Here is a 24073-nt window from a genome sequence, read left to right on the forward strand (position 1 = left end):
CCAAAAAACTCAGCAACAAACTTTTACACTGACGGCGTCAAACATCCGAGAGGCAAGTAGAGATGAAGCTGTGCCGAGGTTGGCGTGAATGAACTTCACGTTATCAGGCCACTCCTCCTTTTGCCGAACTTTCCAAGAAGCCCTCCAGCACTCATAGTTTAGTATAGCTCTTTTTAGGTGGTCCTCTCTGACGTCAACACTCAGCACGCTGCCGCTTGAGCCAACTGGGGAAAATTGCATTAATGTAAATCAGTGGCGGACTGTGCATTTCAAACCAACGCTTTCCGCAGAAATAAGCTCTTAAACCCGACACAAATTTCGGCCCAGTTTGGGCCGACAATGTCAATGGTTACATTCAGGTCAGGCTGGGCTTTTCTCTCGCTTACATTTTCCACCTGTCATTGTTCTTTATTTCTCTGCCTTGCAATCTAACTGCCGTGCATCTTAAGGACGTACGGTAGCCTTGGTTCATGGTCCATTTTTCAACCCATCAAAACGACAAACGCCCTTAAAATCTTTTTGTCAATGATGGAAAATTGTATGTTAATGTAACTCCTGAAGACACAGAAAAATTAAAGATGTAAACGTCTGTAAAGTCTTGTAAGACTTAGATTTCGTTACAAACCACTGGATTTATGTGTCGTGACCGAAATAAAAGAGGGTTCTGACCTCTTAACAGTGATTGATTGCAATGGGTTATTAGGTTTGAGAAAAGATGTGCCATTTTAAAATGATAAAAACAAAGAAAATATAATCATAAGTTAAAATATAATTTTTTTTTTAGATAGTTTTGTTCATTTTCAATATTTAACCGGACTTTTGCAGTAATAGTTGCGTGTTTTTGCATTGAGGAAAAAGAACTGCAAGCTAAACCAATATGGTGAGAAGTGTAGTAATATGTAGTAAAATAAAGAAAACTATAATCAAAATTAGTAAGATGACCTGCTAACATTTGAAATGGAAGGGTTATTCATTTTCCTAATTTCCTTTTTTTTTTAACTATTAAGAAGATTATATCTTAAAAGGTGGTTTTTATAACGTACAATTATTCTACTTTCTGATGCCATCTTCTGGCTGAAATCTTCATTGCAGCCTCTGTCAAGCTCCCATTGCTGTGCATGCAAGTATGTGAATGTCTTAGCTGCACTCGAATAAACTCTTCCTTATTCCATCTTATTTGGGGGTTTAGGTTGGCATTTGGACGGTATTTGAAACAGTCCTTTTCTCACTTCCACCATTTTCATCCTAGATTAAAAGAAATCCGCGAGCACGCACAAGAAATCACTCCTCCCCGTCAACCTCCTTTCCTTTGCTCAAGTGTAATGCGGTCCGAGGCCGATACACTAAGGATAAAAATAGATAGGCGCAGTGGGATAAATATATAAAGGCTATTTTAACTCAGTTGAGCAATGTTAACCATACTTAATATAGACAATATTTAATTTTAAACTTTTTAAGGACAACTCAAACTACTCACCCCACCTTTAAAGTATAATGGGCTATCACCACCTTAAACAAACATGCAAAACTAAAAGATATCTTGGGCCTTTTTGGGGGATTTTTTTGTTGAATTTGCTAAATGTTATTTCACTACTTTTAACTGTTTTGTTGTTATGATGCACTATTTTGCATTTCACTATTATTATAACTTAGGACTAGCTCCAAACACTTCTTTGTAAATATTTTGCCTATTCATCTTATTTTATTATTCTCTTTGATCTATTTACACGATACCTTGGAATGTTTCACTGTTATCAATGAGAATAGACAATTCCATTCAAAACTGCAAAATGGCTACCACGATGTATGGTGATGCGACTGTAAATTTAATCAAAATTATGTTTAGTAGGATAATCGTGTAGAATTAATAGAAATAGGCTTTTTAAGAGTGCTTTTATATCTGCTTATATGTGAGGCATTGTGTATCGCACCTGCGCGTGTCACTGGTTCTGCTAACCACTAGAGGACGCCCTTGTACCATAGCATAATTAGAGCTCAATTTAAACGCACCCAGTCTCCACGCCAGTACACTTAAACCTGCAAGATCCGACCTTTGTTTATTTCACGTTGGCAACAAGTTGCTAATCAATAAAGCAAATGTTTTTATTACTGTTCTAACAAGAAAATACGTCATGATACAGTTTTTGTAAAAGATCTCAGACTGTACCACGGTATTACATTACAATGTAAAGCTGTTGCATATAAATTTAAATCTGTGAGATATAAAGTTCAATTACGTTAACATCCTTCAAGGATACTAGTTCCAAGGGAGTTTAGTGGACATATTATGGTTGCTTACCTGCACGAGACAAAAACAGAGACATGGCCCCAGACCCAGAACCTGACTCCAGCACACAGTCTCCCTCTGTGACATCCATCATCATCAGCATGGTGCTGGCGTCCTAAGTAACAAGAACATATTACAGCAGTCAAAAGTTTAATGCACATATTAACGGAAAATGATAATTTTGGTGCAATACAGAGCAATCGTAAATGTATCCACACAATCCTAATTATTTCTAAAATATACAAGACACATACTTTTTTTTTCAAAATATTTGACATACACACAGAAAAAAATCACCAGCCCATGCTGATTGACAAGATAGTTTTGAAGAATAATCATCATACAAATGTCAATAATTAAAGGGACATTGAGTATTATTTATTTCCTCCAAGTGTTAAAAAAAATTTAATGAAAAAAAAAGAAAAGTATTCCAGACTAAGGCACACCTAAACACCCCAAATTGGCCAGTGCAGTTTATAATCAGGTGTGCCTTATAAACTGCAAAATGGGGTGGATAACATTTGAAATGCAAAATTACAACTAATTGATACTGAATAAAGTAACCAATAATTAATGATTTGATTCATTTTAGTGGTGGAACCAAATGCCAAAATGTATTATGTACTCTATAAGATATATATATATATTGTTTGAATTTAAATGTTTTTTTTTAATGCAACCGAAAATTGAAACTACAGTAAGCCAATTATGTAGTTTCAATTTTAGGCCCCAATAATCCAGTGCGCCTTATAAGTGAACAAGATTTCACTATGGGATATTTTTGGGGGGTGCGCCTTATAGACCCTTCAATATGTTTGTAAACATTGTCCGGTAGGTGAGGGCATAGCCTGAAGGCAAAAGAATACTTGCGCTGGTCAGAAGACGGGAGGAAAATAAAGCTCTCATAGCTGCTAGTTTTTGTAATGTTGTGTGATTGTGAGCCAGAATCTGAGAAAAAAATTTACTGATCGTAGATTGAAGTTTTACATGATCACCCCCCACCCACACACACACTCCCTCCAAAAATAAGAGAGTTGTGCTTTAAAGCAAAAAGATTGGACCGATGCACTCATCAAAAATGCTCAGGTTTGCGGTGCACACTTCATATCAGCTAAGAAAAATTAAACATTTATGATAGTTGCTATCGAGTCCATATTACTTAATATATCGGCAAAATATCTTTCTATTGTCTTAGCTTCAGCTAACTTTTGGCATGTAGCCTAAATGCCAACAGTAACCTTGTAAACACTGCGTAGGTCAAAAATAAAAAAGAACAGATTGCAAACAATCGTTGGGCATACAATCGAAGTAATTGATTAGATACATTCATTTATTCAAGCCTCTTTTTTTCCTACAAATAACTTCTGTAGTATTGTTGTGGCAAATACACTTGCATTTGTAGAAATTTAGAAAGACTTGCTTACAGTAGTGGGAAAAGGTCGGGTAGACATCCTTGAAGATACTCTTGGCAGACATTAAGTTTCCTTGAAGATAGCGTGCAAGGGACGGGACGCTCTGTACTTGATACGTGATACAGGACCGCCTTTTGGGGTGTACTCAATCGAAGCCTAATCGTCACTACCAGCTTTAAATACATTGTCATGTTCCTAGCTCTGTGAGATCTTTATTGACGCATCAATAAAGTGACATCTCCCTCCATAACGAAGCTGGCTCCTGTCTATTTCTTTTATCCACTTATGAGAAGACTTTCTCTCGATTATCGGACCTCCAATTTCTACAACATTTGGCGCCCCAACGTGGATTGGCACTAATTAAATAAACAGAAAAGGGAAAAGACTTCTCAGTGGAACGGTCTCGAATGAGCGGTTGAGGTAAGGATAGTTTTTTTCTCTCCTTGTTTCAATTTGCTTGTCGAGATTCGTGGGTGGACAGGAGCCTGTGGCGTCGGAGCTAAATTATGCGTGCACGTGGAATTTTCCGTCTATAGTCAGGCCCAAGTTCGGACGGATGAGATATATAGACTGAGTTGTGATTTTTATGTCCGACGGGATTCTGAGCTCACAGAGTCCTGTTTGTTGTGGGACATAGGCTGCTTGAAAAAGGGAAAAGGCTAATTTAACCTGGATAAGAGGTTGCAGCGGCGTCGGTATTTGTATATTTATGATTGTCTTGAGATCTGTGTAAAGCTGTGATAAGACGTCGTCATTTGCTAAAGTGACAGTTCGAGAGTAGACGATCTATGTATGGTTAATACGGGGCATGTTTTATGTGTTTCCCTAGTCGATTGATGATTTGGGAGGGAAATGTAACCTTGCACTTAAGAAAAAGTGTGGTGCATGGAACCTCGCCATTTTCTACAATCTGAAAGGTTATACCGACGTTAGAAAAATGAGCAGTAATCAGATGTTGTATTATTAAGATATATTCGCATAGAAACAAGCGATACAAAGAATGTGTGAGAATTGCTGACATGTTTTCAGTCTGGGAGATGTCTCATTCGGAAATGTTGGTGTGTGTGCCAGCTGGCGTTAATTGTGCGTGTGTCTCTCTGTCTGTGGATGTGTGTTCTGTTCGGTTCGGTTTCTCCCCCGCCCGCCTGAGTGAGTGTGCGCGGGTGATTTCTACTTAACTGTTTAAGGGCTAGGAGAGCCTGTGTTTCTTTTTGTCTTTTTTGTTTTTTTTGTGTTGTTTGGCGTTGGGAGAGGAGTTAAGGACGCATGGATGAATGATGGAGTGACTGCTTATTCTACATTTTACGGTCTTGTATGTGCGTTAAAGTGTCTTGCTTTTTTGTGTGTATTCCCGCCCCACCCCCGTCTTTCCCCCGTCTTTCGCTCCTTTACTGTATGGAAAAAAAAAAAAAAGTGGAGGGATTACTTAATTCGTCAAGTGCTCCGTTTGCGTGTGGCCTTTTGATTTGTGAGATCTTGTTCCGATAAACGTGATAAGTATAGTTTGGGTAAATTGAGGAAACAATTTGGCAAGCATTTTCAAAAGACAATGAGGAGCAGATTACTCGATCTTGAGGAAGACCATGAAAAATTTAAGAATTTAATTGCTAAGGTGATGTCTTCATGGTCATTTAACCTAGACTAAACATCCGAGTTTGTAAACATGACCGATTTAACAGGATTCAGAAGTCAGACGGACTGTTGAAAAAGGCTGAAGATGGAAAGAAAAACAAGCAAAGAACAAACAAAGACGTTCACTCATCCGTTGTCTGCGCCGCTTGTCTACAGCAGGGTCGTGGGGACACTGGAGCACATCCAGGCTGTCCTCAAACAGTGAGCAGGGGGCAATCTGAACTGATTGCAGCCAGTTTCGAGGAGAAAGAGGTAGACAACTGGGCGCCAAGGTCAGTGTGGCACTGATAAAGCTCATGGCACATTCCTGCAGCGGATTGCGAGTGGAACGTCACGATGGACTGAGCCAGACGGCCAAGGCCGTCGACGAGGCGGTGATAACGAACAACACGAGTCTGCATTGAATCACGCTAGAATCTTGTTGATTGACGTAGTGTTTACAAATCTGAGGAATATTGATACGTTTGGATTGTGAATTATTTTATTTTTAACACAGAAATACTGCTAAAATTGTATTTTGAATCTGCTTTCCAGGAAAACGGTGATGTGTCTCCAGATGCAGGAGCATCAGGAGGATTATTAAGGAGAATAGGTAACAGGGGAATACCTTTGACTTTATATCAGATACAAGTGCACAATTTAAAAATATTATGCAAGGGGGGGTGTGAAATAGCTGAAAAAACAAGGTTACTGGTCTCCGTATTTACAGGCCACGGTAGGAATAATAGGAGCAGTGCCATCAAAAGATCTAGGTGCGGGAACAGTAATTAGGTTTTTGATTAGAGAAGTTATTCCGCGATTTGGCATACCGTCAGAAATAAGCTCGGATAACATTTGTTCAAAAGGTCGTGAAGGGCATCTTACAAAAACTACACATTAAACAACGGTTCGGTGAGGTTTATCAACAAAGTCAAGGGATGGTGGAAAAGAGTAAATGGAATATTAATAACAAAGATAAACAAGATCTTTGTGAGTACTAGGCTCAACTGAGGGGATGCGCTACAGTTAGCGCTGATGAGTTATCGCATGCAGACTCATTGGATCACGCATTTAACACCGCATGAAATGCTAACAGGCAGACCAGCGCCGCATCTGGGAGGTCCCTATAAGGGGCCGCCACTTGAGCAACTACAAAACACTACAAACTGAACTGAGAGACTGTATGAGACAATTGACGGCTGTCATCTACTGGCTGGTTAAGAGACAAGAGTCCAGGGTCGAACAACCATTTGAAAAGACGTCCCAGGGGATCTCGTCTACATCAAGGTTTCAACGAAAGTGGAACCATCCGAGGCTTGAGGGACCGTACACCGTCGTGAGGGCAACGCTGGCCGCAGTCCAGGTCGAGGGCAGCTCAAAAGGGTACCATCTGAACCACTGTACCACGGCTCACGCTGCCACCGTCAACGAGACCAAGCAAGATCAACAGGGCAGTAACGTTAAAGTTAGGAAAACAAGATGTGGATGACAAAGCTGTATGTGATAATAAATTGTCTGATATGGTTGTTACTAGGAGCAGAGCTCGAGAAATCGCAGCGGCGAATGGAAATTGCGGGTCCGAAAGTGCAACCGGAGATCCAAAGAGCGACGCTGCAGTTGCAGACCATGACGCATCCTAGAGACAGCGGCCCGGTTAAGTGTGACACTACTGTATAACATGCCAAAACGGTTGAGGATTTGGAAAGTACAAGTACAATTTACCTCATGAAGGGCTCAATGGCCCTGAGGTATGGAAGCTCGAAAGTACCAAAATCAAAAATATTACAGGAAAAAAGAAAAATGTGAGATATGACGAAAATGTGTAAAATATAATTTTTAGAATATGGTTTCATAAGAAACATGCACTCGAAATCTTTTAAAGGGACAGTGTGTATAAATTGACCCCAAGAAGTCTCTGCATTGTGGAGTGCAACCGAAATAAAAGTGCTGAACAGGATAAATAAGGAGAGTCACAGTGCCCAAAGAAGCACTATTTTCTTCTAATTATTGTGTCATATCCACTGCCTCTAGGTGATGCTCATGTTATGGAAAACTCCAGTAACTCTAGTTTACAGTCACGTAGTCACACCAGCAGTCCCTGCTTTGGATGTAAATTGCTAAAAATACTTTATAAGAAAGCTAATTAAACGATTTAGGTTCACTATCAAGACATTTCTAATAAAAACTCGCAGGAAAAAACCTTAACCGAGAACGAACGTTTTATCCAGAAGCTGTAGCAAAGAAACTCAAACGTTTTGATTGGGTAAGTGTTAGGAACTATAAACAGGACATGCGCATTTTGCTCCATTGCCCAGCGCCTGTGCTAAAAGTAAATAATAATAATAATAATAAAAATACGTAAGTATCTTCAGTTGTAGGGATTTTTAACATTTTCATTTTGGGACAGAGTGGCAGACAAAATGAGCATCAGCACTCATAAGTGACGGCGGGAGAGAGTCGAATTTTAAGTCGCTCGACACTCAAAACGTCACACAGTGAAAATTAAAATCGCTAAATGAAAAGTACCGTAGAAATACTACGACAGTAATACGGTAATAGAGAAATGCCCCTAGAGCAAGGGTGTCAAAGTCATTTGAACTCGGGGGCCACACGATAGAACAAACATTCTGTCGGGGGCCTGACTGATAGATTCAAGAGAAAGAAAATGAGAGAGAAATAAAAGAAAAAGAGGGAAGGAAAAGGAGAGGCGGAGAGAGCATGAGAAACAAAAGAGATAAAAAGTCATGAGAGAGGGGGAAAAGAAAGGGGGAGAAAGAAAGAAATCCAGAGAGAAATAGAAAGACAGAAGGAGAGAAAAGAAAGCGTGAAGGGTAGGAAGAAAGAGAAAAGAGAGGAAAGGAAAAAATGAAGTTAGAGCAAAAGAAGTTAAAAAGAGAGAGAGAGAGAAAGAGACAAAATAACAAAGAAAGAGAAAAAGAGAGACACAGAGAGTGAAAGAGACAGAGACAGAGTGGGAGAAAAGGGGTGGAAAAGAGAGAGAAAGCGAAAGAAATACAGAACAGTGTCTTTGTTCAAGGCACCTGGGTTTCATAATTCAACCTGCAGCCTCTTTGACACCTGTGCCCTAGAGGTATACTAAACAGTATCACAAAACTAACGATTCAATATAGCACTTTAAAACAAAGACATAGTACACTACATCAATTAAAAATAAATAAAAAATAAATAACTACAGAACTAAATACCAAGTTAAGTGCAAGAAGGGCATTTATGAGCTGGCTCTCTTCAATAAATTGAGAAAAAAGCAGTTTTGTCTAATGAAAAAGACTGACTTAACCAATTACCAACAACAATGACGTAATCTCGAAGCGACGAGATCTCATTAGCTAAGATCGGCGTGCAGAAAAATAAAATCTCATACAGCAAGACCAAAGTAACGATGATGTAATGCGTTGAATCTTTGTTATAGAGGAATTAAATGATAATGACAATTTAAGGGAAAAGTTTGTGTCCCCAGCATGACTGATGCATCTGGGACACAGGTACATGGTGAAATGAAAACACTGAGTGTATACAAGATAATTATACAGAATAGTTTAAAAAGAAAGAATGTTTAAATAACAAAACGAATCATCTCTCGTTGAATATGCGAATGGCAAAAGGGTAAGAATTTTTAAGACGTGTAGTTATGCTCCTAATACAGCAAGGGCGAGTAAAACAAAGAAGACGACTGGAGACCGTCCATAATTTCAGTGTCCATCTTTTCGTTGGTTATAAATGGACAAATTCAAAAGAGGCGTAATACATAAAAAGATTGTTTCCTTAGTTTTTCTCATATTCAATAATAGATTACTAGTGGTATGAATGATTTCGAAATATCAAAAATTAAAAGAAGTTAAAAGAAGTTTGAAAATGACGACATATTATCACAGGGAAGAAAATTCGAGACTAGAAATCATTAATAACGTAGCTGAAGCTATTTCAGTCACTGAATGAAATATTTCTTTTAAAAAGAAAAGAAAAAGAAAAACAAAGGGAACTAAGACAATTGCGTAAAAACGAAGATTGTTGCGCGGAATAAAAGATTATGATAATAATATAAAATAAATACGAGTCAAAAAGATAATTCATGAGTGACAAGTATGTATTGCTTTATATTGAATCAACAATAAGAGATTATGATTACAGAGGGATGAAAAGACAATTAGAAATTTTTGACATTGAGTTCACGAATGGCAGTTTTTTTTTTAGGACAATTGATTCCACACTGAATTTTTTAGAATGAGTGTTACGTTCGACAAATGATTAATAAATGTGAAACAATAGCTGACTTATGGTTTGGTTAAGTTAAAATGAAACATTGTCTATGGAAAACAGCATTTTTTTTAGAAGACAATGAGAATAAGATTGATCAAGCCTGGAAAGGATTAAAGGAATTAAAAATAACGGATTAGTGGATTTAGAGACAACCATACAAGACGATTTTGGTGATTTAGAAATATAACTGCATGGGAAATGAATGGAAATTAATTAAACTAAGATAATTAATGTCTACTAGTACTTAAATTTAGAGAAAAATTTAGAAATTGAATAAACTGGCTAATTTACTAAAACATCTCAGTACGTAAGCACGATAAAACTTAACGAGACTCTAAGTGCCCCTGAATTCCACAAAAAAGTTAACCCAGTATATTGTTTTGCTTTAATTCTGAAAGAAAAGGAAAAAGAAACACTAAGACAAACATACAACATAAGTTATTTAAATAATAATAATTTGCTGAAAATTGGGTATGAAAAACTTGAGACAGAAGTATGAAAAACAACACATTAGGTAGTGTTTTTGGAGTTCCCCAGGGTCTTGAAAAGCACTATATAAATCCAGACCATTTATGATGGAATGGAATATACCTTTACGGACATAGTTACAAAACGGGTTCACATATTGTAACTGACAATTAAATTTGGCATGACACTCCATCTTCAGAGTTAGGTAAAGGAACGGAAAAGATAAGGTTATAGTTATAATTAATACAATATTTACACAAGAATGTGCATTTAAAATGTTACATACAGTTGAGGTTTGTGTAAATATGCATTTGGTGAAAAATAGTCATTGTAGTGAAAAAAAAAAAAAAAAAAAAAAGGTTGTCAGCATTGTGCAAAACATATAACAGTATTTTTATGGATAAGCTATGAAAATAAAAGGAAATTATTAAAAGGATCAATATCTAATTGAAGGCAAATAAACATAGACATAACATGTTGTTTTGCTTTAGAATAAGAAGATACGTACCACGCAATACATAAAATTTTGTTATAGAAAAAGATGCTGAGCACAGGGGTGAACGAATTAATCAGATAGATAGATAGATAGATACTTTACTCATCCCCTGAGGGAAATTCACATTTCCAGCAGCATCCCTGAGCTGAGAACAATACAATAATAAAGCCAAAAGAATACAATATACAAATACCCAGTGTGACGTGCAAATGCCCACTTTAGCATGTTATATAGAGTAACTAAAGTGAATTTCCCTTCGGGGATGAATAAAGTATCTATCTATCTATCTATCTATCTATCTATCTAAATAGTGCTACACAGAATACATATTGCAGTAAGATTCGGTAATGTCCAATGTAGGTGGTGTTGTTTAATGTACGTATTTTTGCGAGATGAAACCCATATCCATAGGATAGAAAGTAATCCAAGTGTTGCAAGGCACTGATAAAGTAAGCAAAAATAAATAAACAAATAAATAAATCACAAAAGTAGCGAAAATAACACGGGAGCTGCTGGAATGGCTGCCATTCGTGACGGCGCCGGAAGTAACATTATCAAATACATTTTTCCACAATTGGGTCAGAATTAAACCTCTAGGGTTTAATCCAGCCATTCGTGTGCAGTAAACCAAAGGAGAACAAGAAATGGGATGGTAAAGTATTACGATAATGTAAATCCTACTACAGAAATTCTATGAAATTACTAGAAAACGGAATATAGAGCTTGAAAACCGGGACATAGTATATGGTACGGCTATAATTCTAAAAAGACCAACTACAGAAATTCTGCAAGAATACTGCTACAAAACTTACTTACTTACTTATTGCTCCAGCGAAGGTCGGGGGGTCCCGTCCCTGTGCGTTGAGCCGACCAGATGAACCAGGTTTTTCCAATGCTGGCGGTCTTGTGCCAGCTGTTCTGCATCCTCTACGGCAACTCCGTGTTGTTGGAGGTCGCCCGCAACGACGTCAAGCCATCGAGTGCGGGGTTTCCCTCGTGGTCGTCTCCAGCCTGCGGCCTTTGGGTCAAACTGGAGAATGGCTCGTGTCGGATGGTCTGGTGGTAGACGAAGGACATGGCCAAACCAGCGGGTGCGGCGTTGTGCGACCAAGGAAGATGCTTGGGGCTGGCACGTGTGGGCTCTGAGCTCTTTATTGGAGACTCGCTGGGGCCACCTGATGTTCTCGATGGTTCTGAGAGCCCTGCTATCAAAACCATCGATTCTTGTGGCCAGGGTGTCGTTCAGGGGCCATGTTTCTGAGCCATAAAGCAGGATAGGGAGTACGGCGAGGTTGTAAATGCGGAGCTTCGTCTTGCGTGCGATGGTCTGGTGCCGCCAGAGTGGTTTCCAGAGAGACTGCAGAGCAGATGCTGCCAGGGCTCTTCTGCGGAGAATCTCTGGTTTTAGGTCCCCATTGTCTGTCACCATGGACCCCAGATATACAAAGCTCTTGACAGGCTCTACGATGTCGCTACCAATTTGGATGGGAGGTGGATCTGGTCCATCACCGACATACATGAACTTGGTTTTCGTCCAACTCACTTGCAGGCCAAGCCGCGCTGCCTCTTCGCTGTAAATGCCCAGAGCGTCTCTCAGCTGGCTGTAGGAAGTGCTGAGAATGATGGTGTCGTCAGCATACTCCAGGTCAGTCAGGTGGTAGTTGCCGAAAGACACTCCGGGGATGCGCTCACTAACCCTGAACATCAGATGGTCGATGATGCAATTAAAAAGGTCGGGAGCAGCCACACAGCCTTGGCGAACGCCGCTGGAGATAGCAAACCAGTCGGAGTCAATGCCGTTGATACGGACACAGCTCTCTGTGTTGCTGTAGAGCAGCTTGAACAGGGCTATGATCTTGGGTGGTGCTCTGAGAGCTTGGAGGATGTTCCACAGTGAAGAGTGGCAGACGGTGTCAAAGGCGGCCTTCAGATCAATGAATCCGATATATAGATGGCGATCTTTACGGAATTCACGGGTCTTTTCTATCAGCAAACGGACGGCAGAGATGTGGTCCGTTGTGGAGCGGTTGGGCATAAAGCCAGCCTGCTGGGGACGGCGGCTACAAAACTACAACGGCATTAATACTAGCGCTACTAAAAAAAAAAAATCCTTCAAAAATACTACAACAGACTTCGAAAATATTACAGAATCTTATTTAATCTTATTTTGTAAATATTATAAGATACTACTGCAGAAATGGTTGAGTTAAGTGCAGAGCGGACCAGAACTCAATCGCTTAACGACCGGTTACTTCTATTCAGCAAAATTGTCCAACGCTCAGGGAATAAACAAAACAGCAACTGGCTTACAGGCAAACAGGAACTCAGACTAGGAATACTCATAAAACAGGCTTTTACTCAGAACGGGCAAGCCCTTAAGAAGGACACACGCAAATTAGACGGTCGCCACGGCGACCATGCTGGACATGACAGAAATACTACATACGTGCACAGCTACAATGACACAGTTGTACCTCTACTTATAAGTTTAATTGGTTCTAGCAGTAAATATGGAATGATGAAACTATTGTAAATTGAAACACATTATCAATTTGAATCAATTGGATTGAAACGGGATTAGTCCGTTCCGAAAGCAAACGAACCTTGTTGAATCAACTGCAACTGCCCTGAAGGTATGCTGGTGTTCAGTAGGGGTTCATACATATACACGAAATAGATAAACATGAAATAAATATAATGAAATATAACATCATAACTGTAAATGAGAAAAACTGGATGTGTCCCCAGGCTCGTGACGCCAAAAGTTTGCCCACCCTTGACTTAGAACCATTGTTTTTGGGACGATGGACTGGTGGTTAATTGCGGATTAATGACGGATTTCTTTTTAGGTTCTTTTTAAGAAGCAGAATGTTGGAAAAAAAATTTGAGCTGATTGTAGGCGATGATGAAATAGGTCGATAAATTCTCTATAGAGCGTGACGTCTCGGTTGGTCTGATGTTATAGTCTTCATAGTTCCATTCCACTCCATTTAGTTATTAGTATCGATACGACGACACACACACACGCACACTGCTGTCGTCTTAATAAAACTGAATCGTCTCTGCACCGCACAACACAGTGGCCAGGATCACACTCTCAGTCCACTCTTGGCGCCCATACTCAGTCATCCCTCTCCTTAGAGCGCCCTAAACCTTGCTTCCTTGATTGAGTAGAAGGACGTGTATAAATAGTGCGATTGCGATAGAAGACAAGTTTGAGTTACTGAAATTCCGAGTATTATGGGATGAGTCAGACGAAAGAGAGACATAGATTGTGAACTTAGGTTTTAACTCAGGGGGGAAGTTGAGACATTCCGTAAAAATAAGTTAAAACCTAGTTTTTTCCGAAATTGATGAAAAATTGTCTTCTGAATAAGCTCTCCATATAACTGTTTTTTGAGATTCAAATTACGAAATTTGGACGGATAGAAAAATATTACACAGAAGAAATGTTGTAATATTACAAAATTTGCAATGTTTGTCAAATTGATTAACAAAAATCAATTAAGATAACCATTCACCATTAGCAAATCGCCCACATTGAGAACATTTTGGGATGGTATTTTTCATTTTTGGCAAAATCATTCACTTTGAGCGTGAATTACCTGCTTTCTTTGCAAAATACTGTTATTTTGAACAAGTTTACTTACTGAAGAGCTCATATATAGGTCATGATTTTTATAAAAGGCAAAACAAAGAGTGAATCATAACAATAAAAACGTCTTTTCTTGGGTTAAATTGACAATTTAACAATCTATCCTGGTCATCTGCCTCGAGGGGAATGGCCAACAGCAAGATAACACATTGAAAATCAAAAGAAAATGCAAATAAAAAGTGCATACAAATTTTTTCTCGGATGTGATCAATCTACAAAAGAGAACACTCAAACGCTCAAATCAGGGTAAATGATTCTGACAAGGATAATGGTTAAACTGATCCAGTGGCTGTAGTTAGTGAAAAAGCAAAATTTGAAATTTAGAACTGACAATTTAAAAAATAAATTGTTTATCTTCTAGTTAGAATTTTGAGATAGAATGCTCAAAATGGATAGGGCATCTTAGAGTAGGGATTTTGATTTTCACCTAAAATAAATATAAAAACGCGCAACCAGTCGGAGTGCCGATGGACTACCAGAAACCGGATGTGTTAACGACAGTACAGACTAAAGTGACGGATAATATGCTGAACCTTAATGTGACGATACAGGCGAGAAGGGTACCGACACGCCAAAGTCCAGAAAAACCTACACCCACGGCGACAGCACTGAAGAGTGAGGTTACAACGCCGACAGCCAAAAATGAGTGCACGGCCAGTACGTAAAGTTCGGGAAATTGTGTAGAAGAGGAGAACCATAACCCTAACTCGGTAGTTGTGTAGGCGCATGGTCTCAATGTGCACTGGCTTAATTAGACTAATTAACTTAAATTTTTGTGGGCCCTCTGTCTTGTTTTATGTTTTATGTTTGTTCAATGTTGTAAGTGTTTGTATTCTTTCCTGTATTCTTATCTTTCTTGTCTATATGGTTGTCCAGCGTTTAATCGGCCCACGTAACTGAAAGGATTAACAGAAAAATATCGAAGGAAAAGGAAAAAGGGAACAATACAGTGCTCATTGAGACGAGAAAAACGTTTTTAAAGAGGTAGACGGTTTAAAATGTATTGTTTTAGATAGAACCGATAGCACGTCTCGTTGGAAACGAAAACGTTCGTTTTTTTTAGAAATCGGTTTGACGCTAACGGTGTACAACATAACGCCTGCGGGCCTAAGGGGTTCCAAAAAATGTTTTTTTTTTCGGTCCAAATTTTTTTTGTTGTTTTTTCAATTGGAAAACGATAAATTTAGGTGTGATAAGTTTAGAGAACTTATGTTTGAGTTATTTTAGATGCGTTAAATGAAGTTAATGCCAGAATAACACTTACTAAAGATACAATAACAAAAAGAAAAAAGTTAACCTATTCCGGTTTTCGGTTCAAAATTGGAAAATTAAGGAATGTGAAGACGAGGAAAAATCCTATTGAGTAATTTGAGATGGAAGCATTGTTGTACGAGAATAGTGTAAAAACGTGAGTAAATACTTTCTTTTCATTGAATATGGAGGAAATATTCATTGGGTCGAATAAAAATGAGTAAGATGAATCATTGTAGATCAATGCACGTCATTTTCACATTAAGTAGGTGAAGCTAAGATTGTAGATTGAATTGGTTTGGAAAGAAAAATAAATAAATAAATAGATAAGTGAGATGGTTATATGTCAATTTTCCCATGGGCTAAAGTGTTAGAAGGCGTAGGGGAAGGGAAAGTTATGTGGAAAATGGATTGTTGGCAGAGCAAGTAAGGAAGTTACAAATACAAAAAAATGAAAGTTAGTAAAAGAAGGTAAAAAGGAGAGAGATAGTAGGCGTTGAGGAAAAGAGAAGAGGGGGACATGCAAGTGACAAAAGAAAGGAATGTAAAGGGGAAAAGGTAATTGAATGAAATATTTTTGTTGACGATTGGCCGCAGTAAAGAAAGCATATGTTCCGGGTAGACGTGTATAGCTAGATACCATCAGACAACCGAGAGGAATTCGAGAAGAATTTAAAGCTAGGAATAAAATTAAGTCTGGATTAGAGTCGATATTTATCTGGATAACTCCGAAAAAGAACGCAGAATGGATTAATTACATTTATTGATTTATTACAACCAACGACGTTTTATTAATTACATTAACGAGGCCTTTAGTGCAGTAGGAGAGCAAAGCGATTTTCTCTTAGCCAGTAAAGGAGGCGTGTGTCATATGATAAAGGAGGAATGCTGTACTTATATACCTTTAAACACAACCGAAGCAGGAAGCTTCACAAAAGCACTGTCAAAGATTCGTGAGTTGAGCAATGAAGTGACAGTAAATACTGAAAAGAACAGTATCTCTTTTGATTGGTTCTCGTCTACATTTGGGTACTGGGGTAGTCTGTTAGCGAAGGGAAATTTTTGTACTAACTGTCGTAATAATTATGTGTTTGTTGTGTTTCTGTGCCATACCTATTCTTAAAAGAGGAATGCTTAAGACTTTTGGAGAACAAATGACAGTAGTGGCTAATACTAGGGTGGCAGAAGCTCAATGAGCACAGTTAGTGATTAAATATCCAAGCCTATTCCTTAGTGAGGAAGAACAGATGACTCAACTAAATTCAACGCCTTGAATTTTATCTGGCAACATTAACGGTCAGTCTACATTACATTAAATAATGGAGCATCTGCGGAAAGAGACACATATGATGATCTGGACTGAATACGATATCAATTAGCACTATTGTTAAACACGCAACACACTATATAGCACTAGGAATAACAGCAACAAATATATTGGTTTCTGATTGTGATTCTTTTGTTGGTATGTCACACTGCCGGGGAGCAAGCTGCTGTCTGGGATGGTCAGGATGCATCGTCGCTTCCGGGTTTTTGGCTGCATGGAAACTGAGCGTGATGCCTGCTGGGATGAACACTCACTCCAACATCTGACTTCACGACACCCGTTGACGAATACGACAGTGCATGGTCTTCAAATTGTTCGCGGGGGTCAGGCCAAAAGCCAATGTGTACACTGTATCACTATCCAGTCATGCACTCATCTTGAAATGTATCGACGACTGTTACCAAAATTTGTTATCACTTATCAGTTCAATTATTCATTTACCTTTATCACGTACCGATCAACCGTCGACGGTCCACGTGTATAATCCAGTATGTACGGATAAAGATAAATGAAGGGGGGGTTAGTGCATGGGTCAGATGTTTGGAGTGTTGGGGGTTTTTGTAAATGAAACATGAACAATGAAAGTTAGAATGATCACAGCAGGCTGACCGCCGGAATTTTATTTTATTTTCGATTCGCGTAAACTCTGTCCGTGTATTGATGTCTATGATTTGTAATACTTTGCCACTACTCTGTATTGATTTTCAATTTTAATTTCCATTCAAAGTGGGAGTATAAACTCCCAAAAGGGGGGATAAGGTAACAGAAGAAAAAAAAAAAAAAAAAGGGGGAATATGTTGTGGCAAATACACTTGCATTTGTAGAAATTTAGAAAGACTTGCTTACAGTAGTGGGAAAAGGTCGGGTAGACATCCTTGAAGATACTCTTGGCAGACATTAAATTTCCTTGAAGATAGCGTGCAAGGGACGGGACGCTCTGTACTTGATACGTGATACAGGACCGCCTTTTGGGGTGTACTCAATCGAAGCCTAATCGTCACTACCAGCTTTAAATACATTGTCATGTTCCTAGCTCTGTGAGATCTTTATTGACGCATCAATAAAGTGACATCTCCCTCCATAACGAAGCTGGCTCCTGTCTATTTCTTTTATCCACTTATGAGAAGACTTTCTCTCGATTATCGGACCTCCAATTTCTACAACAGTATTAAAATATAATTAAAAAAATAATCTTGCCGTTTTATTGCACAACTGTATGAGTAATGACATCATCCACTTTTACACAATACTATGCTGCCATCATTTGGATGTTATGGAATACTGCATTTACCTTGCGGTTCTGTCCTACAGAAACCATATAATTTTCCATTATCACACATTTTTTTAAATGCCAGACAGACATTAGTTAGCGCCAAAGACCTGCGTGTGGCTCCAGTTTAGCAAGTTTATCAGGACAAAAAGTCCAACTTTGTTGGCAACAGAAACATCTTTCTCAGTTCAGCCAATCAAAATGCAGAACAAGTCAAGTCACATTTATTTGTATAGCCCATAATCACAAGATGTCTTAAAAGACTGCACAGGATAAGTATTACACCATCGCTTGACCTTAAACTAACATGCGGGCCAGGAAAAACTCAAAACCTCAGCATGAGGAACAAAGAAACCTTGAAAGGGACCTCACAAGTAGTAATGCCCCTTCCAGGATGACCAGGGTGGAGTAGATTTAGCATTGAGTTACAATACAAAAAAATTGTGAACATCAATAAAAGAGAACAATAGGTAACATGTTGAAATTTGTCCAGAAAGTGTATGACAGCAACGACGCCTCAAGCCTTTAACATCGTTAAAAAAAACACGCTAAAAATCAGGGCAGGGTCAGACCAGTTACCAGGATAAGTAAACTGCTATACAGCAAGGGATTACTGTACAGTATATTGAGGCTTCGCTAAAAAAATTACAAGAAAATTGGTGCAGTTTGGTTACTTCTCCATAGTACGTGTTTTCTGGCACTCGTTTTCTGTAACAATACACAATATAGCGACATCTAGTGGTCAAATATTACACCGTGTCCTTTTGATGTTTTGAGTGCCATGGACAGGAAAAAATGATGGAGAAAATTAACTAAGATCAAATAAAATGCACTATAACATGGGTCTCCAATTTGGTGCCTAAGAACACCTGAGAAGCATGTGGACAGGTTTGAAAATAGCTCACCAGTGATGGGTCATTGTGATTTTCCAGGAAATATTTCTAACTGACAAGCTGTTTTAGTGGACTAAGACTCGTTGACTGAGCATATTTTAACTCGACTCCTAATAATTACAACCTGGTGGTTCATGGTAACCACATAGTAATAACATAAGTTTTAGAAATGTATATCAAATTGGTAGCCCTTCGTGTCAAAAAAGTAGCTCTCAGCTTAAAAAAGGTTGGTGACCCCTGCAATATGTGAATTTCCCTTCGGGGATGAACAAAGTATCTATCTATCTATCTATCTATCTATCTAATATAAATCATGTTAAACCTAAGTACGTATGACCACGCAAAATATTCTCTTTCTCCGCTTAAAACTTGCTTGAATATATTAAGAAACCAGTAACATTGTGTAATGCATTATTGGTAAATACCTTTGGGTAGGTGATAGCAGGGCCCCTCTTCATATACAACACGTAGTCTTCCAAACTGGCACGTCGTATGAAGATGGGAACTGCTCTGTTTGTTTTCTGGAAGTGACCTGCTGGATTCCCAACGATATCAGCATGTAGGACAACCCCCCAACTGCTCATTAGACGCGTTCCAGGCTGGAGTTGGAACATCTTCTTGAACTCCACTACCTCTTTTCTACGATACTCGGCCACAAGCATCTCCCCGTATGCGAGCATTGTTTTTAGTGAAGGACTTGGTAACATATTTTGAGTTCCATCAAACACGTTCTCTGTTGTGTCCATCTGCGTGTCTGAAATAGAATAATTCAATGATGATCGGTCTTCTGTGTTTACACTACAACTCTGTTGACTTTCGGAAAATGCATCTACGTGTGGCTGGCCCGTTTCTCTTAGTTGCATAACTTCGGGGTTTAATGCATCCCGTGGAAGCAGGGCACTTATTCTCTCGAGGGGAGACAAAGCTCTCCTCCTGGACAGCAGGGGTTCCCTGGTGTTCGATATGTCGTTTTTTAAGTTATCCCTGTCATCTGTATAACATCTAATAAAGCTGATCGTAAATGGTCTTATTTGCAGTCTACTGGAATTGAATTTTATAAAATAACATCTCTGTCTGTAATGTCCTAAAAGGGATATGTGAAAACGTACCAGTCTGGACAAAATCCCCAGTCCAGCGAAGGAGGGCTTAAGCGTTACCATAACGTTACAGTGATGTTTTTATTTTTATTTTAACATCTGGAAAGGACGCTATCTGTTTGATTTCGCTTGACACGGCGTAGGATTTTGTTGAATAAAGCAATCTCCAAAAGCATTAAAGCAGTGTCTTGCGCCGCATTATTGGTTGCGCGGAAATTAATATTTCGGTTGTAGTCGGAATCACGGAGAAGTCACCATGCTCGAGAGCGCACACTTATGACGTCATAACTAAGCGCCTGCCCTGTATAAATTGTCTTTACCATTATGTGTGGGGTTAATCACAACTTGGAAATTAGAACTTTTAATCTTAAAACAAGTGTATTTGTTTTCATTTTTGGGGGAGGGGGTCATTCCTTTTCTTGTTGCTGTTTAACATCGCACCATTACAAACCACAATATTAACAACTCTCAGGGGAACAATTAACGCAGCAGAAATACGTAAAAAAATATTTCAATCATAAAATAAAATAAAAAATTAGAACATGTTTAACTCAACACAAGGGGGGGATCCTAGACAATTATCATTAGATAATTAAAAAACAAAAAATATAAGATGGAAAAATGTAAACCAGTAATGTCCAAAGTCCAGGGTAAAACTAAATGAATCTGGTGGGATAAAAACAGTGATGGAAGTGGTGATACTGATGATAATACAGAGCCAATGTGTCGAGAGGTATAAGTTCTTTGTAAAATACACAAAAGAGCTAACTTCGGGGGACAATTACATACCTGCCAACATCCATGGCTCCATGCCCTTACAAACTTTAGTATTTTCCCTTATAAAATACAAAATAATCTTACACCATATATTTTTTTTTCAAACGTGTTTATTTATGTAGTTTAACATGTTATATTGTACATGTGTTTCGTTATATCATATATATTGTTAATTAACATTTTGTTGTGAGATACTGAGTTGCTCGACATGAATGAGGTTTATTATAAAAAAAAGTTCAAAAATTATGAAGCTTGGACGTTCTCTGTATAAGGAAAAAATACACGCAAATATAGTATATGTTATAGAACAATACATTTTCTTATTCAAATTATTAATTCATTTTCTGCATAATGTTAAATTATTGTTGGTAATATACTGATATATGGGATACCCAAAAACCTGTCTTTTTTCATTTTGTCCTTTTATACTTCCTTTTTTCTTAACTTCTTTATACGACATAATAATTCGTAATATAATGCATCAAAGCAAGTGAGCCGTTTGAGAGCCGGCTCTCTTTAATGAGTTGAGCTGAAAAAGCCAGTTCTCTAAAAAGAGACGGACTTCCTTTCACTACACAACTAGCACATGAAATCCGATGTTTTTTAAGACCACGCTCGCTTCGTTTGCAACGGAAAAAAATGATATTGAGATAGAGGCTACCACGGCGAACTTGTTTGACTTGATTGATTTGCCGTTTCGTGTACAGTATACCGGATGGTACCCATAATTGACAAATTTGCGTTTTTCCGAACTGATTTTCTTGTACGTCGTACACGTCTTAAAATGCATAATAAACGTACTTTGTACGGCAAAAACGTACAGGTTGACTGGTATGCAATTATAAATCAAGTGAAAGGGGTAGGATTAAATAACCATTTGCTTCTTCCTACTGTCTTTCGAACATGTCCAATAACATTGTTTGTGTTCTTTTTTCCGTGTTTTTTTTTTTTCGATTTGTTGTATTGTTTTTGTTTTGTTATGTTCGAAATAAAAGTTTCATTCATTCATTCAAAGCCCGGCCAGTTAAGGCCTGTAATCAATTTTTAAAAATAAAATAATAACATGTGGACCGCCGGTAATTTAGACCGTGGTTTAAAATAAATGTTTACCCCCAAAAAAAAATCAAAATTTCACCAGATGATAGCAGTAGCCCTTTGGCCACCTTGCCCTTAGCTTACTGTGAGAATTTTAGCCCACCCAATTTTCCGACATCACGACTGTAAATAAAGAAAGAAAGTTGGCAGTGGTTAGTGCGTGTGAGGCACAGTTCTGAGGTCGTCGGAACCTCCTGAGTGGGTTCAAATCCAGCTCCCGGCCTTACTGTGCGGAGTTTGTATGTTCTCCCCGTGCTTGCGTGGGTTTTCTCCGGGCACTCCGGTTTCCTCCCACATTCCAAAAACATGCATTTCAGGTGAATTGGCTAAATTGTCCCTAGGTGTGACTGAGCGAGTGAGTTGTCTGTCCCCGTGTGCCCTGCGATTGGCTGGCAACCAGTCCAGGGTGTCCCCTGCCCACTGCCCAATGATTGCTGGGATGGGCTCCAGCATTCCCGCGACCCTACTGAGGATAAGCGGTGCAGCTGATGAGATGAGTTGGCAATGAGGGTCACCGCTTCCAGGACAAGTGGAAATTGGAATGTTTTTTTTCTGCCTAATTTGCCAAGGTACTGCGGCTGTTTTCAAAGAATAATAAACGAGAACAGTAATTGACTGATAATAATATCAAATAAAAATGCTACAAAGGCGAGCTACGAGGTTGCGGCGCTCGTTGACATGCACTGCAAACCTTAGTGATCTGTTGTCTGCAGCCGAAACTGCTCTTCGAAGTAAACGACACACACACATCAATCACAAGCCCTCTGAGACGTTTTTTTCTCTCTTGTGATTGGTCAATATGCATAATTCACCATAGATTCCATGCTGTTGACTTTAAATTTTTAGGTATAAAAAAAGGTAAACATGTTTTCGTTTTTTATCTTTTTTTGTAGATTTGTTAATATTTTAAGTTACTGTATGTTTCCTATGTTTTTCAGGGATAAAGAAATATGTTTCACGATTAGCTTTTTTTGCATACAAAATAATAAGTTACTTTTGTAATTCATAGTTTATTTGTTGTTGCATTGAAAAGACAGCACTTTTAAATTAGATTTCGTTTTGGCGCGTGTTTAACCGAGATTCTGGCTCGCTACAGTTGCTTGATATAAAAAAAGTTTTAAAAAAAATGCTATTATATTTAGTGGAATAATATATATTTTTTTCAAATTATTAATTAGTTTTGTGCAAAATGTTACATTACTATTGGTAATATACAGATCAAAGGGATCCCAGAAACCTTTCCCCCACCCTTTTCTTTCTTTCTTTCTTTCTTTCTTTCTTTCTTTATTTTCTTGGTTTATTCTCTTTTAATTGAATCTCTTTTTTCTTTTTTTCTTTCCTTTTTTCTTTATTTCGCACGTTTTTTGATCATTTTTCTTTCCTTGTTTTCAATTTCACTTTTTCTTTTATTCTTTTTACCCATTTTTTGTTTTTTCCATTCTTTTAGTTTTTTTCTTTTAGTTCTCTACTTCTCTTGTTTCCTACACCAAGCACAAGCTTTTGACTTATTTCATACCCTTTTTTTCTGTGGTTTGTTCTTCTTTTTTCTAGGCTTTTGTATTCATTTTCTTCTTTTGATCCCTTTTTTCTCCTTTTTTTCTTTTATCTTTTTATTTTGTTTCTTATTTTCACTTTTTACTTCTTTTTCTTCTTCTGCCTTTTCCTACCTTTTCCTCACTCTCCTTTCCCCCTTTTTTTCTCATTTTGTCTCTTTCCCCCGGAAGTTTTACTTTGTTGGCATTTTTCCTTCTTTGTTTCTACCTTTTCCTTAGCTTTTTACAGTCTTGTTTTTTTTCTTCCCTTTCCTCTTTTTTAGCGTTTCTTTTATTTGTTTCTTATTTTGTTTCTTTTTTTCTCTAAGCTTTATACTTCTTTTTGGACTTTTATCTGTTCTTCTCTTTTCTCCTTTTCCCTTACTTTCATTCTTGTCCTTCTTTTGTTTCTTTCATTAATTTCAATCTCCCCTGCGCCCGCTTTCTAAGTAATTTCGTGTACAATATTACATAGTATTTGGTTGCATATGGATTAAAACAACAAAAACACTATAAAAAAACATTGGGAGCCAAAAGAGCCAACTCTTTTCAGTAACCCGACCTGAAAGAGCCGCTTCTCTAAAAAGGGGCCGAAATTTCCTCCGCTAGTGCCTGTTAGGCGTC

The 24073-nt window shown here is 38.2% G+C and overlaps 1 protein-coding gene across 2 annotated transcripts in view; it reads right to left on the minus strand.

Moving 5' to 3' along the window:
- The window catches only part of trmt61b (tRNA methyltransferase 61B), a 29383-nt gene extending 9070 nt beyond the window's left edge, over positions 1-20313 (minus strand). Inside the window, exons 1-4 of one of the 2 annotated variants that reach the window (XM_088353706.1) lie at positions 20058-20313; positions 19374-19702; positions 2300-2402; positions 34-224 (exon numbers count right to left, since the gene is read on the minus strand). In XM_088353706.1, the coding sequence (XP_088209832.1) occupies positions 34-224; positions 2300-2402; positions 19374-19694 (615 nt within the window). In that variant the 5' untranslated portion in view covers positions 19695-19702; positions 20058-20313. Of the gene's footprint in view, positions 1-33; positions 225-2299; positions 2403-19373 lie in introns of both variants that reach the window. The other variant, XM_088353705.1, reaches the window with a different exon arrangement.
- Between the last annotated feature and the right edge of the window lie 3760 nt (positions 20314-24073).

Source organism: Urocampus carinirostris, chromosome 15 (genome assembly GCF_059441175.1).
Source record: "Urocampus carinirostris isolate Australia breed hairy pipefish chromosome 15, RoL_Ucar_1.0, whole genome shotgun sequence".
NCBI lineage: Eukaryota > Metazoa > Chordata > Actinopteri > Syngnathiformes > Syngnathidae > Urocampus > Urocampus carinirostris.